General features: G+C 33.0%; 1 protein-coding gene across 1 annotated transcript in view; it reads left to right on the top strand.

The window, feature by feature from the left end:
• Window positions 1-14,064, top strand: part of LOC143582143 (uncharacterized) — a 32,817-nt gene extending 18,753 nt beyond the window's left edge. The window contains exons 8-9 of the mRNA XM_077064775.1: window positions 13,717-13,842; window positions 14,041-14,064. Of these exons, the coding sequence (XP_076920890.1) occupies window positions 13,717-13,842; window positions 14,041-14,064 (150 nt within the window). The remainder of the gene's footprint in view (window positions 1-13,716; window positions 13,843-14,040) is intronic.
• The last annotated feature ends 1,824 nt before the right edge of the window (window positions 14,065-15,888 follow it).

The following is a 15,888-nucleotide window of genomic DNA, read 5'->3' as shown; positions in this document are numbered from 1 at the left end:
ATTATTTGTAAATGAAGATTTCTCATTCATTTGACCCGAAATCACGGTGTCACACCCCAACCTAAGGCGGAAATGTCGGGGCGTGAGCTGATTGTCACAGCTCACAAGGTTACTATTATGAAATTAATAAGCGACAATATCTAATTAATTTATTTATTATCAAACAACGTTTATATACAACAAAAATAAAGAAAATTACAAATACAAAACCAACTATTCTTGTATATGTTTTTTTCCTAAAGTCATCTCTATGTGAGCTTCACTTCGATAAGCAATCCAAATCTATAACCTGCAAATGCGTACAAAATATATGTTTGTCAACAACACATGTTGAGTGAGTAGATCACCAGTTTTGATACAAACAAAAATGGTAATAATATATAGTGATATAAGTGAATAAAAATATGCAAAACTGTTATCTGTGAGTATAACCAATTAAACCATAGCACATACATAAACAATCAACCATAAAGAAAGGGCTAAACCGTTGTCATGCGAATGGGCATTGGTTACCAAAAATGAGATGTCGGTGAAACCATTGCCAATGTGATCGGGCTCCGGCCACTACGACGGTCGTATGATCATACTATAATGAGATTATGTTGGACCTCTCCGAATGCGATTCAAGTAAGCAAGTAAGCAAATAGCAAGTAACATGCAATCATTCAATTGATACACAACACAAAGATCACAGTTTGCGTTTGAGAAATAATATGATAAATAATATGATAAATGGTACGCAAGTGTCCCCAAAACATTTGAAAACAAGTAAAATAGGGGAGTGATTACTCACCTGATCGGATGAACGAAATACATGAGGATGATGAGATAAGGATAAATCCTTGGGGATATACCGTCAAGGATTCCAAGTTAAAATAATATTAATATGAATTAATTAATAACGAGACAACGTGTATAATGATTTAAAGTGTCGAAGTGATTTGAGTTATGTTTAGTGATTAGGACGTTAATAATTGAACGACTGATTCCTTACGGTTATATTGCGAATTCAATCTTTATTATCATTTGTTTAAAGTAATTATCACAAAATACAATTAATGTTATATTTGATAAAATAAATAATTAAACAACTTAAATAAATAAATAAATTAGTTAATTCAATAAATATGGTTTAAGTAAGTAAATCAATTATAATAATAATGTTTAAATAAAAATATATTTTGAATCGTTTACGAAACTTTAACGATAAAGTTTTATTTAACAAGTTTAATATGCTTATTATATCATCGTTAAATATATATATATATATATATATATATATATATATATGACGAGTTTGTATAGACATTCAACATCAAGAAAACGTGAGCTAACAGTGTCGGGTTTTAAACAAGGTAACGATGATTTATTATAATATATACATACGTAAACGAACTTTTAAACGAGATTTGACAACAAAAATAACTTCAAGATGTCGGTTTTACTAAAATAATATTTATTTAATAATTAATATTAATTATAATTAATTAATTTAATCACCTAACCTTAAAACAAATAACAAAAGTAATAAATAAATAAAAACCCCAAAACTGGACTGGCTCAGTCCAAGAACAGAACATCAGACCACCACCTGCGCTAGGTAGTTATTGGTTTTTAAACGCAAACAAAAATTATTATATATAGCATCCCTGGTTAACCCACAATTTCATATAAACCCTAGAAATCAAATTGATTAACCTGCTTGATTTTGGTTCAATTAATCTTAGGGTTAATGTCATATAGGTTAAGGCGACCATGTTGAATATACTGATTACCTGAAAAGTTTGCGAATTGATGGAGAACCAAGGTTGCAGAAGACGGCTCAATAGGACTCAAGGACGGCTCCAGATCAGTATTAAGGAATCGATTTATTGAAGGTTTATGGTCGCAGGGTTGAATAGAGGATGCTTGCTCGTTTAATTGTATTATTACAAATGATTATACGCGTTTTGATTTAGGGTTTTTGGTTCGGCTATATGAAATACGAATTGCGGATTTGATTAGATCCAAATACCATAAATATAGTGTTAGTTAGGCCGAGATTAGGAAATATATCACAATCTTGATTCAAATTCCATATTGCTTCCGAGGATTTAGGTCCAAGCTTTCATATAGTGTAACCGGGTTTGCGAAATAGGAACTTGAATTTGAATTTGGATTGGGTAACCAGATTGAAATAACGGGTCTAAGAGTTGGGTTCGGGTCTGGGTGACGGGTTATAAGGATTCTAATATAGTTATATATATATGTATATATATATATAATTTACACTTTAGACCCTGGAGTATGAAGATGGAGACAATGAGAGGTAAAAGTTTAAGTTCGGGCGGTTTTTGCCAAAGTAAGAAAGTTATAATTATATATTATATAATCAAATAAATAACAACGTAATAATAGTTAATCTTCTCGATAAACGTGATATTTTTATTTAATAAAAGACAGAATTACAAATTTTGTCCTTTAAAATAAGACGAATTACGGTTCGTGTCCTTTTCTAAGTTTCCTTGCAGGCGGTGTACTTTAAACTTTTTTTTCCTACAAGTTTTGTCCTTTACGCTAAATGGGTTAGAAAAAGTCAGTTAAATGCCCTCACGTGAGACGCATGTGAGGGCATTTTTGTCTTTTCGTCTACCTGCAACTTCTTCTACCTGCAACTTCTTCTTCCTCTACCTGCAACTTTATTATCACTATGGCCTCCATCTCTCTCTCTCTCTCTGTTGATATCCCGTCTACCATCACCGGCATACCATCAATCTTAAACCACGACCGAACCATCTTGGTTGTCAATCCAAGCCAGCAGAGGCTTCAGATACACATCATTACTAAGTCAAAGTCAATGATTTCAAATTATTCAAGAAGCTACACTTGAATGATAATGAAATTTATTCAAAGTCGCAACATAGCAGCGCAAATTGAAGTTCAATATGTAAAAGGTTACAACAAAACAACACAAAAAGTGCAGGTTAGTATCTTACGGCGGCGGAGAGAGGCGTCAAGACGCCACCGGACCACCGCTACCGAGGGTTTCCAAACATAACCCGGCAACTGTAGGTCAACCACGTGTTCTGCACGCCTCCCAACACCACCGCAGCACCACGAACCTTGCAAAACACCGCCACCAGCCCCCCCCCCCCCATCAGCACACCCCTAGGGTTTTCCAGATCGACACCATTCCAATAGCCTCTACACAACCAACCTTGCACCACAACAAAACCCTAAATCAGGTTGTGTAAAGCCGATGGTGGGAGATGCAGCGGTCGTGGTTTAAGATTGATGGTATGCCGGTGATGGTAGACGGGATATCAACAGAGAGAGAGAGAGAGAGATGGAGGCCATAGTGATAATAATAAAGATAATAAAAGAATCAAAATGTCAGAAGAAGTTGATTGAGATCTGGAGAGTGAATGGTGGCTGCTGGAGGTCAAACGGAGTTGATTGAGATCTACAAAAATGAAGAAGAAGAAGAAGAGGAAGAAGAAGAAGAAGTTGCAGGTAGAGACGAAAAGACGAAAATGCCCTCACATGCGCCTCACGTGAGGGCATTTAACTGAGTTTTTCTAACCCAGTTAGCGTAAAGGACATAACATGTAGAAAAAAAAAGTTTAAAGTACACCGCCTGCAAGGAAACTTAGAAAAGGACACGAACCGTAATTTGGCTTTTTTTAAAGGACAAAATTTGTAATTCTGTCTTAATAAAATAACCCGAACATGAAAGCGGGCCGGGTAACTTTTATAAATATAAATTGGAAACCCGAGTTGTTACACACGGGTATGGGTCTTACCAAACCCATATATTACTTAAACGGGTTATAATATCTCGTTAAATTAAAAATTAATCTCACCAAATATTTGGTATGAAAATCATATAAAATAAGGATATATTAAAAATAAATATTTGATTTCTTTTAAATATATATATATATATATATATATATATTATTTATAATTAAAAATCAATTTTAAAAAGACAATTTTATAAATTGGTCATGGGTCTCATCAAACTCAAATAGCTTTTAAACCGGGTTATAACATCTCGTATATATGTGAATCTCTTTCATTATCAAACACTATATATATTATTAACTTTTGTACAATAAATAAAATTAAATTCCAAAATATATAAATATTATAAATGAAAAGGTTAAAAAACCCCTGTAATACGGGGGATAAAAACTAGTGTATGTATGTATGTATATATATATATATGGGATCGTTTAAGAGAGAAGTCATCTTATTGAGATAAATGCAAGAAATGAATTGTAACCCTTGATTAAGATTGATCAATGGACTACATTGATTATGACATTATTGTAATATTTGAATTATTGTTTTTAAAGTCTTCTAATAAAAAGGGACAATGTTGTAATTTATCATCCATAATTATCTAAATTTAGATTAAATGGCAATATCATTAACTCGAGAAAAAGATTTTCAGACATTCAACCTTTGAACACATTTAGTATGAAGGATAATAAAAGGCAAGTCATGTGATTGAAAATAATTTTACTATATTAAGATATACTCTTTAGTTTTTCATAACCATGTCGTAAGCCTACATGTACTCTTTAGTTTTTCATAACCATGTCGTAAGCCTACATGTACTTAGTTATAACCCATGATGCTATCATAAGCCTATACAAAGGATTTAAAATTTAAAATTACTTTTATGATTTTTTTTCCTACATGTACAACAAATGGGGGAAATTTTAACATGAATAGTATTTTTAGAATGTTTAGTATTGTATGTAAGTATATGTTTATTGTGTTGGAATAAGTTGTAATGAGTATGATTAGACAGTTATTTATATGTGTAGGTTTTTATGTATGAGTAGGTTGTAATGAATATGAGTAGGCTTTTATATATGTAGGTTGTTATTTGTATGTGTAGCTTATTGTTAATATGTGCATTACGTAATGTGAAGGTTGTAACCGTTATGTGTAGGTGAATATGCGAAGGTTGTAATTGTTACATAATGCGAAGTTGGTAACTGTTATGTGTAGGTTAATATGTGTAAATAGTAATGTGTAGATTGCAATTGTTATTTGTTTGTGTACGTTGTTAATATGTGTAATATGTAATGTGTAAGATTACATGATATGATCTTATAGTTAATTTGTGTAGGATTATATAATAGTTATGTAGTGATATGTTATTTAATAGTTGTGTATGAATGATTTCATGTGTAAGTTGTTTTTGTTTATGTAGGTATGTGTAGTTATGTCGTTTGTTTGTAATCATCACACGTTGTCAAATTTGTAATATTGTACACCATGATGTATATTTATATTTATTACTTGGTAGTTTAATAATAAAATATATATAAAAAAAGAAAAATTTTCAAAAACTTGTATGCATGGGATGTGAATTTGAATATCAACATATATTGATTGATATAATCATAACTATTTTGAATTTTTAATTGATATTATTATAGTGGTTTTGAGTTTTGAATCATATAAGTTTTATGTTTTTCAATAAATTGATTTTATCAATAACTAAGAAACTAAAAAAAAATTGTTCTGAAACACGCATGATAAAAACAATGATAATATTTTTTTAATATTTTTTTAATGTTAATTAACAAATATAGAAATTAATAAAAGAAATAAAATGAAACTTTATAAAACTTTAATACCTACCAAATATAAAAATTAAAATCCTTACCATTATACCCTTGGATATAATTAAAAGGAAAAAACAAAAGAAAAAATTTGATTGGTTGAAATAACTTCTTACACTTCTTGCAGTAAAATGACTTCTCTCTTAAACTTAAATATATATATATATATATATATATATATATATATATATATATATATAATCTACCCACACACCAAATCAAATTTGGGTGTTTTGGTTTCTGATGGAACTTGGCCCATGTGACCACAAGGTATTTTTGGTAAATTTTTCTTTGGGTCTCATGACTTTCTTAAAAGCTATCAAAAAGGTTTTTTCTTTGGAATGATATTAATTTACCGACGTCATTCAAAATATAAGGACAATTATTCTATGTGGTTTATTATGATTCTGCTGTTAAGAGAATACCAGAGTCGACAAAGAGAATAAAAGGTGCTCCAAGTTTTTTGTTGTTTTGGTGAAGATAAAAGACGTTCCAGAGATTGATTTAGTCTCTCGTTGGTGATACTCTTTTACTTGTTTACTCTTTTGTAGTTTGATTCCATATACTTGAAGATTGTTTGTTCCAAGTATATGATGATTTGTGTATGCCTCTAGTTTTATCTAGAGAAGACTTTGTAATGCTATTATTGGTGATAGTGGATTTGAAACGGCTTTAGTAGTCTCGTGGTTTTTTTAATATCTCGGTTTTGAGAGGTTTTCCATGCTAAAATTCTTGTGCCCTTGTTGCATTTAAATATTCTATTTGTTTGCATCCTCATTGGTTCATTGGATCGGGAAAAAGTTAGCCAAGCGAAGATTATTTCCTCATTATTTGTTTAACATTAGTGGCTAGGTCGTCGGAATTCCCAACAGAGTGGTATTAAGACTTGTTTGAACGGTGGAATCTAATACAAGTAGGATGATGAATTTGAATGATTCTAATTGTCATGTTTGAAAAGACAAGATGGAAGATCTTCTTTCTGGGAAGGATTATTATTTGCCGATGTTCAGTACCGATAAACCAGAAGATAAAATTGTTGAAGAATGGAATATTTTGCATAGAAAGGTTTGTGTGTATATTCGGCAATGGGTTGATGATAATGTTTTCGACCATATTAGTGGGAAGACTCACGCTCATACTCTATGGATCAAGCTTGAAGAGTTGTATGCTCGAAAGACCGGAAACAATAAGTTGTTCTTGATTAAGCAGTTGATAAACTTAAAATACCATGATGGAACTCATGTTACTGATTATTTGAATGTTTTTTAGGGTGTTATTAATCAGCTTGCAGGTATGGGTATTAAGTTTAAAGACAATATACAAGGCTTATAGCTTCTTGGTACTTTACCAGATTCTTGGGAGACTTCTGCCAAGGGGCGCTGCCAGGACCTCGTTAGCTGGGGTTACACTAACATAGAAGGATGATATAGTTAGAGATGGTTAATTTACTTATAATTATTACATAGCAAGCCATGCACAACTAAGGAAGTGTATTATAGTTAACTCTGAGAAACACAAGACACGTGTGAGTTTCTAGCCCCATTTCCTTGTTATGTTTTCGGGGTTGTGTGCATACTTGATGTTATTAGTTAGTACACTTACCTTAAAGGGTAAGTGTATGTTATGTGAATGTCTTATAAGGTATATATGAATGATATAGACAAGTATCTATGTAATTATATGAATGATAAATGAATGATATAGAAAAGTATGTTTGTAATTATATGAATGATAGTATAAGGAAATATATGTATGAAAGTATGATTAAATGGAAAAGAGGGACAGGCCCTTATAAAATAGGAGATGATATATAATATCTGAGAGGATAGGACCAGATTCTTATAATATCTGTGAAATTATAGGGAGAAAGACTTTTAAAATGTAATATTATGTATGTAAAGTATAATGAAACATGAAAGAATGAAGGTATGAAAGTAAGAAAGAAGGTATATACTTATGTATGTACAAAAGAAAGTAAAACAGGATAAGTATGTAGTATGTGAACGTATTGTTTGTTGTCTGATTAACTAGACTCACTCAGCATAACTGACTTTTAGTATGCACGCAGGTGAATAGGCTAAGGCAGCTGGCTAGATCGAGGCACGTGTCATTTGACTGAAGAGGCTGGCATCTTTAGAAGAATGTTGTGATGTTTTAATTTGACTTTTTATATTATGTTTATAGACAAAGGTTTTATTGTTATAAACGATTTGAATGATTATGTAATATATGTTGAAGTTTTATATTCCGCGAAAAGTTTTAATTCACTGTGATATTTAAAACTGTGTTTCTAAGTAAATCCACCGCTAAAGCAGGGAACCGGGACTGGGGACTTACAAACATAAATATAATAAACAATACTGTATCAGAATTTACCATATGTTTAATCTCAAAATAACAACGTAATCAAAATAAAGTTGTCAACTAAAATTATAAAAAGTAACTAAACCTCATACTCATCTCTATGATCATAAACTCCATCAGGTAGGTTTTCCATAATATCTTGCATCATAGCTTTCAAGTTTGCTTGTTGATAGTCAAGTTTCCTTTTTGGTCCTCGCCCATTTTGTTTCGCATATAAAGAAATTGTGTTTTATCAACTTCAACATTTTCTTTTAACGATTCCATAAGCCAGCCACCCCCCCCTCCGCGAAATCGTATATGGTTCCCCACCATCTTTCATTCATTTCACTAGTTTTTTAATAACGCCTTTTCCATAAAGTCGAATGTAACCATCATGCTCCATGTTCATTACAATTGTAAAAGGATCGATCAAAGCATTTCCCATTTCCTTCTTTTGCAGGTGTGTGGTTCTTCATTGGCTTTTAATACTCCGACTATCTGTTACCCAACACTCCCAACTTTCACCTTGTTTGTTTTCGTCACTCCCTATTAACGGAAAACTAACGACGTCACTCCCTATTAACGGAAAATTAACGACGTTAATTGACCTGCCAGTTTTTTTAAGCTGACATAGCTTCTTTTAATAATAATTTAAACATTACAATAGATACATCTAAGATTACCATCTTCATCTCCTCAAATTCTTCATTTTTACACTAGATTCACACACACTACTTCAATTTCTATGTCATCTCCATCTACTAAAAGTAGGGGTGGTTGCCGTAGATAGATTGGGTCATTCGTAACCAGAGCAATAAACTAAAGCTATACGTGGCGGTCCCTAAAGGCGTAACTGACAGGTTCTGTTTTATCTGCCCTTCCGAGTCAGCCCGTACTCCAAAAAAGCAGAGGTGAGGTCCGGAGAGTGGGACGGATCTACCTGGCCAAGGTGCCAATGTCAAGTGGTTATCCGAAGTGTTGGAATATGCTCTACCTACGGTACCTAACTAGTCTTTCTTTTCGGTAAGTAAGAATACATTGACCGATGGAGGAGAACCCCCGAAGTAAACATAAAGAAGGGGTTTTCTTGTAATAAGTTCGGCAGATTCCCACGCGTTACTGAGGTGAACAGCTTAGCTTACTAAAAAGCATCAGTTAACTGGATTAGCTTCCATAATGAAACGACCAAAGAACAGAAAGCCTAAGATCTGCCTGTGCGTGGAGAGGAAGAATAAACTTTGGGAATCTCTAGAAGATTCCATGACCTGCCGTTGCTTCAGTAAAATAGGTTGGTTAAGTAAAGGTTGTTTATCTAATGTACCTCATAGTTGGGCTGTACCTTCCTTATGCTCTTTCTGCTTGATCGTTCTCTTATCGTTAGGGCCAAGAATAGAGTTCCTTTCACACATTCTGAGAATCCAAAGAGAGAATCCACCACGCCAATTCGTAGAATTCAAACGAAGGGATTCGCTAACCTGGCAGGCGATCAGATGAGAAACATGCACTCAAAAAGATTTTAGTGAGCCTACGACAACCCTTGCAGTTAACGAAGGTACGCATAAGCAGGCGGGACTTGACGTTTCACAAACAAAGTAGGTTTTTTATCCCTTTGCCTGCATCAGCGGAAAATGGGAATTCATTGATAATGACGGGGGGCTACTCTTCTAGAGTACAGGTAATTTGGCTAGATCGTTTGTACCAGGATCCAACAAGTAAGGTGACAACAGGGTTAATAGTAGGACCATGCACCTTGTCCCCTACGGTATACATACTTTCGTTTATCGAATCCCTGTTCATTTTATGTCTGAGGTCTGCTAATTATCGAAACCCAATGCTTCGTCCACCTTCATTCAATCAAATCTAAAGCACAAGTAAGATAATAAGCATCAACTCACGCTTCCATATATCAAAGGGTACCGATTCAGGCAAGTGGAAGTGAGATTGAGTACATGTTAGGGGTACTCAAATTGGATCAGTGATCGATTTCTAGGTTTCGTCGTAAACCTAATTGGTTACTTCCAACGACACAAATCAACCTCTTAGTTTATCCAATTGCTTTAATTTTCAGTAACCGAGCATGTACACAAAGTGTTCGATGAAATGCTTGTGCAAAATGAAGCTTTTTTTTCTTCACTAGAACAAGCTTAATTTCAAAGAATTCAATCTAGATCTCGGTAGAAGTTTTAATAGATCTCATTACAGGGAGCTTAATGCTACTAGCATCCCCAATTTCACCTCGCCGACCGGAAACTAGGTCACTAGAGATCGTATTCCACCGTAGCTTCATTGATATTCTTTGGTAGTGGAATAGTAACAGGAATTGTTAATACTACAATCACAAGCAACATTACTACTATTACCGGCAACAACTCCGGTGACAAATTTATACCTTGCCGGAAACATGTGTTCGTTAGGTAAGGTGTTTGGGTTTATTCTTCAATTGTATCGATTGTTGGAGAGAAATTAGGGCACCAAATTTTGTATATATGGTTGTTGTTTGTATTAGGATGGCGAAAAAAAGCATATCAGCATGAACATTGACGTCGTTAGTGTTTTGTTAGCTAGGGAGTGACAGAAACAAACAAAGTGAATTGAGAGTGGTGGATAACAAATCAAATTTTCTGAGTGTTATCATTCAACGGGTAAAAATTGGAAGTATTAAAAAGTGAATATGAAGTACAATAAAAAACCAAATAAAAGTGAATAACACATGGATATAGATGAAACAATTTGTGAAATGAAATGCAAAAGAAACTAGCAACATGTTATATGGAATAATAAAATGGAAGCTACATGTCATTAAATTGCAATATATTACAATTGACGACTATAGTGTTTGATCCAGTTGACCAAGAACCCAATGTTCCATGCACGCACCAAGCACATAGAATTGCATTATCATTAAATACATGAGAAGGTGTTAAAAGATTTAATCGACTGAAGATGTGTTGACAAAAAGTGTGTAAAGTCAAGTTGTTGGCTATCTGCGTGGAATGAAGAAGGTTGGTATTGAAAGGGAAAAACTGTGAAACATGTTTCAATACCAAATTGTAGGGCCACACTATAACAAAAAAGGCTTTTTAGGTACTTTTGTGTGGGACGCTTGTAAAATAGGGTCCTAAAATCTATTTAACAAGACAAATGAACATTTGGAGTCCTTTTACAATATACGCTACGAAACCGGTGTCCTAAAAAATTATTTAATAGGATGGATGATTCTTTGGGGTCGTATTATCATATAACTTAATAAGACACTTAAAATGTAAATCCTAACAAAGTAATCTATAAGACATGTAGTTGTTGGTGTCTCATTATGTGCTAATGTAATAGGACACTTTACATTGGAGGTCGTATTATAACATAACTTAATATGACACTTTGTAGTTAAGTCATAAATATTCGGTGTTATAGGACCCCTTCTAGTCGAAGTCATATAAGAACATAACTTAATAGGACATTTTACACTATGGTCATATAACTTTAACCTTTATAAGATGCATACCCATTATGGTGTTATTATAATACACCGTAATAGGACATTTGATATTTTAGTCATAAAACATCTGGTTTATAGGATGCTTATTCGCTAGAATTTTATTATAACATAATTTAACATGACACTTGACACTTGAGTCATATAAATTTAACCTTTATAGGACGCTAGTTTATTATGGTGTTATTATAATACACTGTAATGCGACACTTAATTCGGCTCGCTTTCAAACCAAATCAAGTATGAGTATGTCTGCGTTTGGTTCGGTGCGGTGAACAGCCCTAAATGCCATGCACTTGTTTCAAAAATTAGATGAAGCGGGGGTTCTAGGGATTCAAGATTTAAATCTGGCATCTCATGAACTACATCTCTCTCTCTCTCTCTCTCCCTAAGCCTACTTCCAGCCCAAGCTTCTGAATTTAGGTAAATCCCTACTATCTCTTCTCAACACCGATTACTTATTCTATGCAAACAATTTCGAATAAACATCAAAACCCAAAGATCCGATTTTTTGTATACCGTAAATCATTATGCAGGGTAATTTTTATTTTTATTTGGGTTACGTTTTACGTTTTTGTGAGATCTGACAATTATTAGTTAAGTTTTCATCCCTTCTTTAACTCTCATTGTACAGTAATTGATTATTAGAGTTTAAATGAATTTTTCCTTATATTACTGTTTTGACAGCCTTTTCATCTTTAGGACACGTTTGAAGAACTGAAAAGCAATGATACGTTTTGTTAGGGCTTTATTATAATTTGGTGCTATTTTACATCATGAACAAACCAATTTACTTCTTTTTATGGTAGTTTATATAACTCATTAACTCCCATATTAGCAGGCCTATGACTCCACCTAATATAATGAACTTAATTATACAAATATGATTTAACCAAACAAAAAGAAAGTAAATTTGTTGACATATAAAAGTCAAAACTTGCAGACAGAGCTTGATCTTACCTCGTGGCACTGACCAATTCAGTAAACTTTTTAAGATATGTTTCCCTTATGATGGATGAAGACAATCTTTTAGATATAGCTCATCCACATGTTTCAAAAGCCTGTAGTTAGCAAAAAAAATTAGTAATATAGTTATACTTCACACATATGGAATATCACAAAATTACTGAATTCAAATTCAATAAATTGATAACTTGCATAAACAACTTACACACTTTAAAATGAATACAACAGTATCAAGAAAAAGACATTCTGGTTAAAGGGTATTTTTTGAATAAAAAAGGATATTTTGGTAAGAAAAATAAATCTTGGTAAAAGGATAAGGGTATATTGGTAGCGATATCTTCATACAAGAATTTTGAGTTTCAAATGGGTATGTTGTTAAAGGAGTATTTTGGTAAAAAGTAATTTAGTAAACGTGCCATTTCGAAGTTAGACATTATGAACCGATATTGAAACTTTAAAGATCGTCACCACCGAAATCCATGAATCAAAAACATGCAAAAGAAAATTAGTTCTAAAAGGTTGAATGTTGAACATCACTTATTGGGATATGATATTTTAGTACACAGTTTTTTTCTTAAACGTTTCATTTTGGTGTAATTTTTTTTGTCAAATTCTAGAATTAATTTAACCCGCAGACCGAATATTTTGAAAATAACATAATAGCCCTTTGATTTTTATGTTGCGTCCAGCACTATAAGTTTGAAACTTCCAAAACGGCCCTTGGACCAAATACAATTTGACCCGTTTGCAAATGTTTGCGGTTTAGTCTGTAATTTGTTTAATTAATAAGAGGCTTGTTGAATTATTTTGTAAAGGATCCTTTTTATTTGTTGGCTCCAACATGAGGATGTTTAAGTTGCTTAGCGATGTTAGTATTTTTTTTATATATTTTTGTTGCAATTTGGTTTGGTTATTTGTTGAAAGTATTTTTTTTTAATTATTGTTCACTACTATGACATGTCTATGCACTTGTTTGGTAGCTGAAGGTTTATGTACTGGTTGACTAAATGCTGCACTGAATGTTGACAAAAACGGTAGTGGTAATGATATGTAGCAGAATTTTTTTCTAATACATATATAGCTATTATATAAACCCGCCAAATCTCGCACGCATCCCAAATAGTTATCAAAGCCTGGTGTAACATGCAATCCCGATCAAAGATGGTGACCTTTTTTTTTGGTAACTCTTGCTTTGCAAATTGTCATCCAGTGGCATCGCGTGGGTTCCCAACTAGTATTGGTAACAGAATGTTGAAATTAATATATAATTGTTTTTTGAAAATTAAAATCTAGGTCGGAGATCAAGTTTTCCTCAAAAGCATTCTAAACCCTACTGAGCCTGTAGCAAGAAGATGGGTGAAGAGTCTGGACGCAAATGAGCTAGTTGGTGGTACAGGGATTGGACCAAAATGGTATGGGGTAAATTTTCAAGCACCAATAAAAATAGTTGAAATGTTGGTGAGACCATATGGGTTATTTTCCACAATTCAAGGTTGTATTGGTGCATCCATCGCATGGTCTTGCCCATTTATCTCGGCATGTATTTGTTAAACTTGTGATACAAATAATTTTAATAACATGGAACTTAATGCTTATACATGGATGGTTTATTTATAGGTAGTCCGTGAGGAGGACGCATGATGCCTCAGGATTTTATGGTGCTTGTTTCTTTTATTGCTTTTAATTTTTTTTTTGTTGAATGTTACAAGAGTTTATGTTAGTTAATGTTATAACTTATTTATGTTTAGTGTTTTCGTTATGAACAAACTTATTTAATATAATGAAGTTATATTTCTTTCAATATTTAGATGTCCATAAACGTATCGCAAAATTGTGTGTGTGGACATTTAAAAAAGGGTTGTATAATATGATTTGTAAGAATTTCGAATTTTTTGTTTTATTAAACGTTAGAACATTGTAAAAGTGTCATAATATGTTTCTTTAGGACGTTTAAGTTGTTCATAGACATATTATGCGACTATAAAATTTAGTTTCATAATCTTGTATGGGATATTAGGACTCTTTTCTTGGTACTATAATGTTCAATCATAAGGGTCCTATAAATTAATTTTTAAGGACGCTTGTATGTGCATTAAAAGATTAAAGGTGGGTAAGCACATGTTAAAACATTATAAAAGCGTCATAATATGTTTTTATTGGGATGCCTTTTGGGTTGTTAATGGATATTTTATGCGACCATAAATTTGGTTTCATAATCTTATTTGAGATATCAGGACGCTTTTTGAGTTCCGAGACTTATTACGACCCCTTTACATGAAACGTTTTTCTCATTGGTCCTATTAAATGAAAGGTCCTATAAAATAGCATTTTAGGACGCTTTTGTACGTACTAAAAAGCCCTTTGTTGTAGTGCCAAAATAGTTAGTATAGAAAGTACAAGGATGGTACATTAATCTCTAAGGGGGTAGTTGGAGGATATTAACAAAACTCAAAGGGAAAATCTTAATTACTAGAGTATTAAGTTTTGGTTACAATATCGTTCAGTTCTAAATAATTAGTTTATTTGATCTTTGAGGTCTAGTTTGAATCCTAGTAGGAGTAGTCATGTTGTGTTATGTATACCCATAGAGGGTTGTCACTTTTACCCGAAACCCAACCCGGGAAAAAACACTTACCCGAACCCGAACTAACCCGACTCGAGAAACCCAAACCCGAGAAAAGGCTAACCCAAACCCGAACCGAAGTAATTCAGGTTGGTTCTTGGGTTCGAATTCTAGGTTTCGGGTCAACTCGAATAAACTTTTCGTAATAAAAACATATATATATTTAGGTATTATAGTCTAAGCCTTAGCCGCTAACGTTATCAGAATTTAGTCCGAATCAACTGTTCCCATTCCAACTATTATGAATTCATCGCTTATTGTTTATTAGTGTTTCAGTTTATGAGGAAAAGCAAGTATAATTTAACACTCTAATCATGCCATATTGAAGACGATTATGTTGGTCTGTTTATTATGGTTGAACTTGTTAATTTTTATTATTTTTAGGATGTTAATTTTATCCGTTTGTTTTTCTTTTATTGTTGGTTTAGTTACATTAATGTTTTGCATTTAAATTTAGCAATGTAGGTTTTTTTTCTAGAATACTTGAAACCTGATTAACCAAACCCGAAAAAACCCGAAACCAAATTACCCGAACCTGAAGAAACCGTGAGGAATTTGGGTTGGGTTTCGAGTCTAGATTTAAAACTTTGAAACCCAAAGAACCCAACCCGAAACCCAAAAAACTTACCCTAAGAACACCCCTACCCCCATATGGTTGTTTGGTTTAATTGTCTTTTCATTTTTCAAGTTAATAAATAAAAAGAGTCGATCATGTATTGATCAAACCCGTGTATTCGTGTATGATTTTGAGCTTAGGAAAACGTGCTCCGATTGGGCACTCATAAAAAAATGTAATGAGTATTGTTTAGCTGACGTACCTGATGTTACAACAAGAATTAAAT

Source organism: Bidens hawaiensis, unplaced genomic scaffold (genome assembly GCF_021521415.1).
Source record: "Bidens hawaiensis isolate Kalapana, Puna unplaced genomic scaffold, B.hawaiensis_p1.1 tig00031470_1, whole genome shotgun sequence".
NCBI classification, from domain to species: Eukaryota; Viridiplantae; Streptophyta; class Magnoliopsida; order Asterales; family Asteraceae; genus Bidens; species Bidens hawaiensis.
The sequence above is the reverse complement of the archived record's forward strand: the minus strand, read 5'-3'. Positions and strand labels throughout refer to the sequence as shown.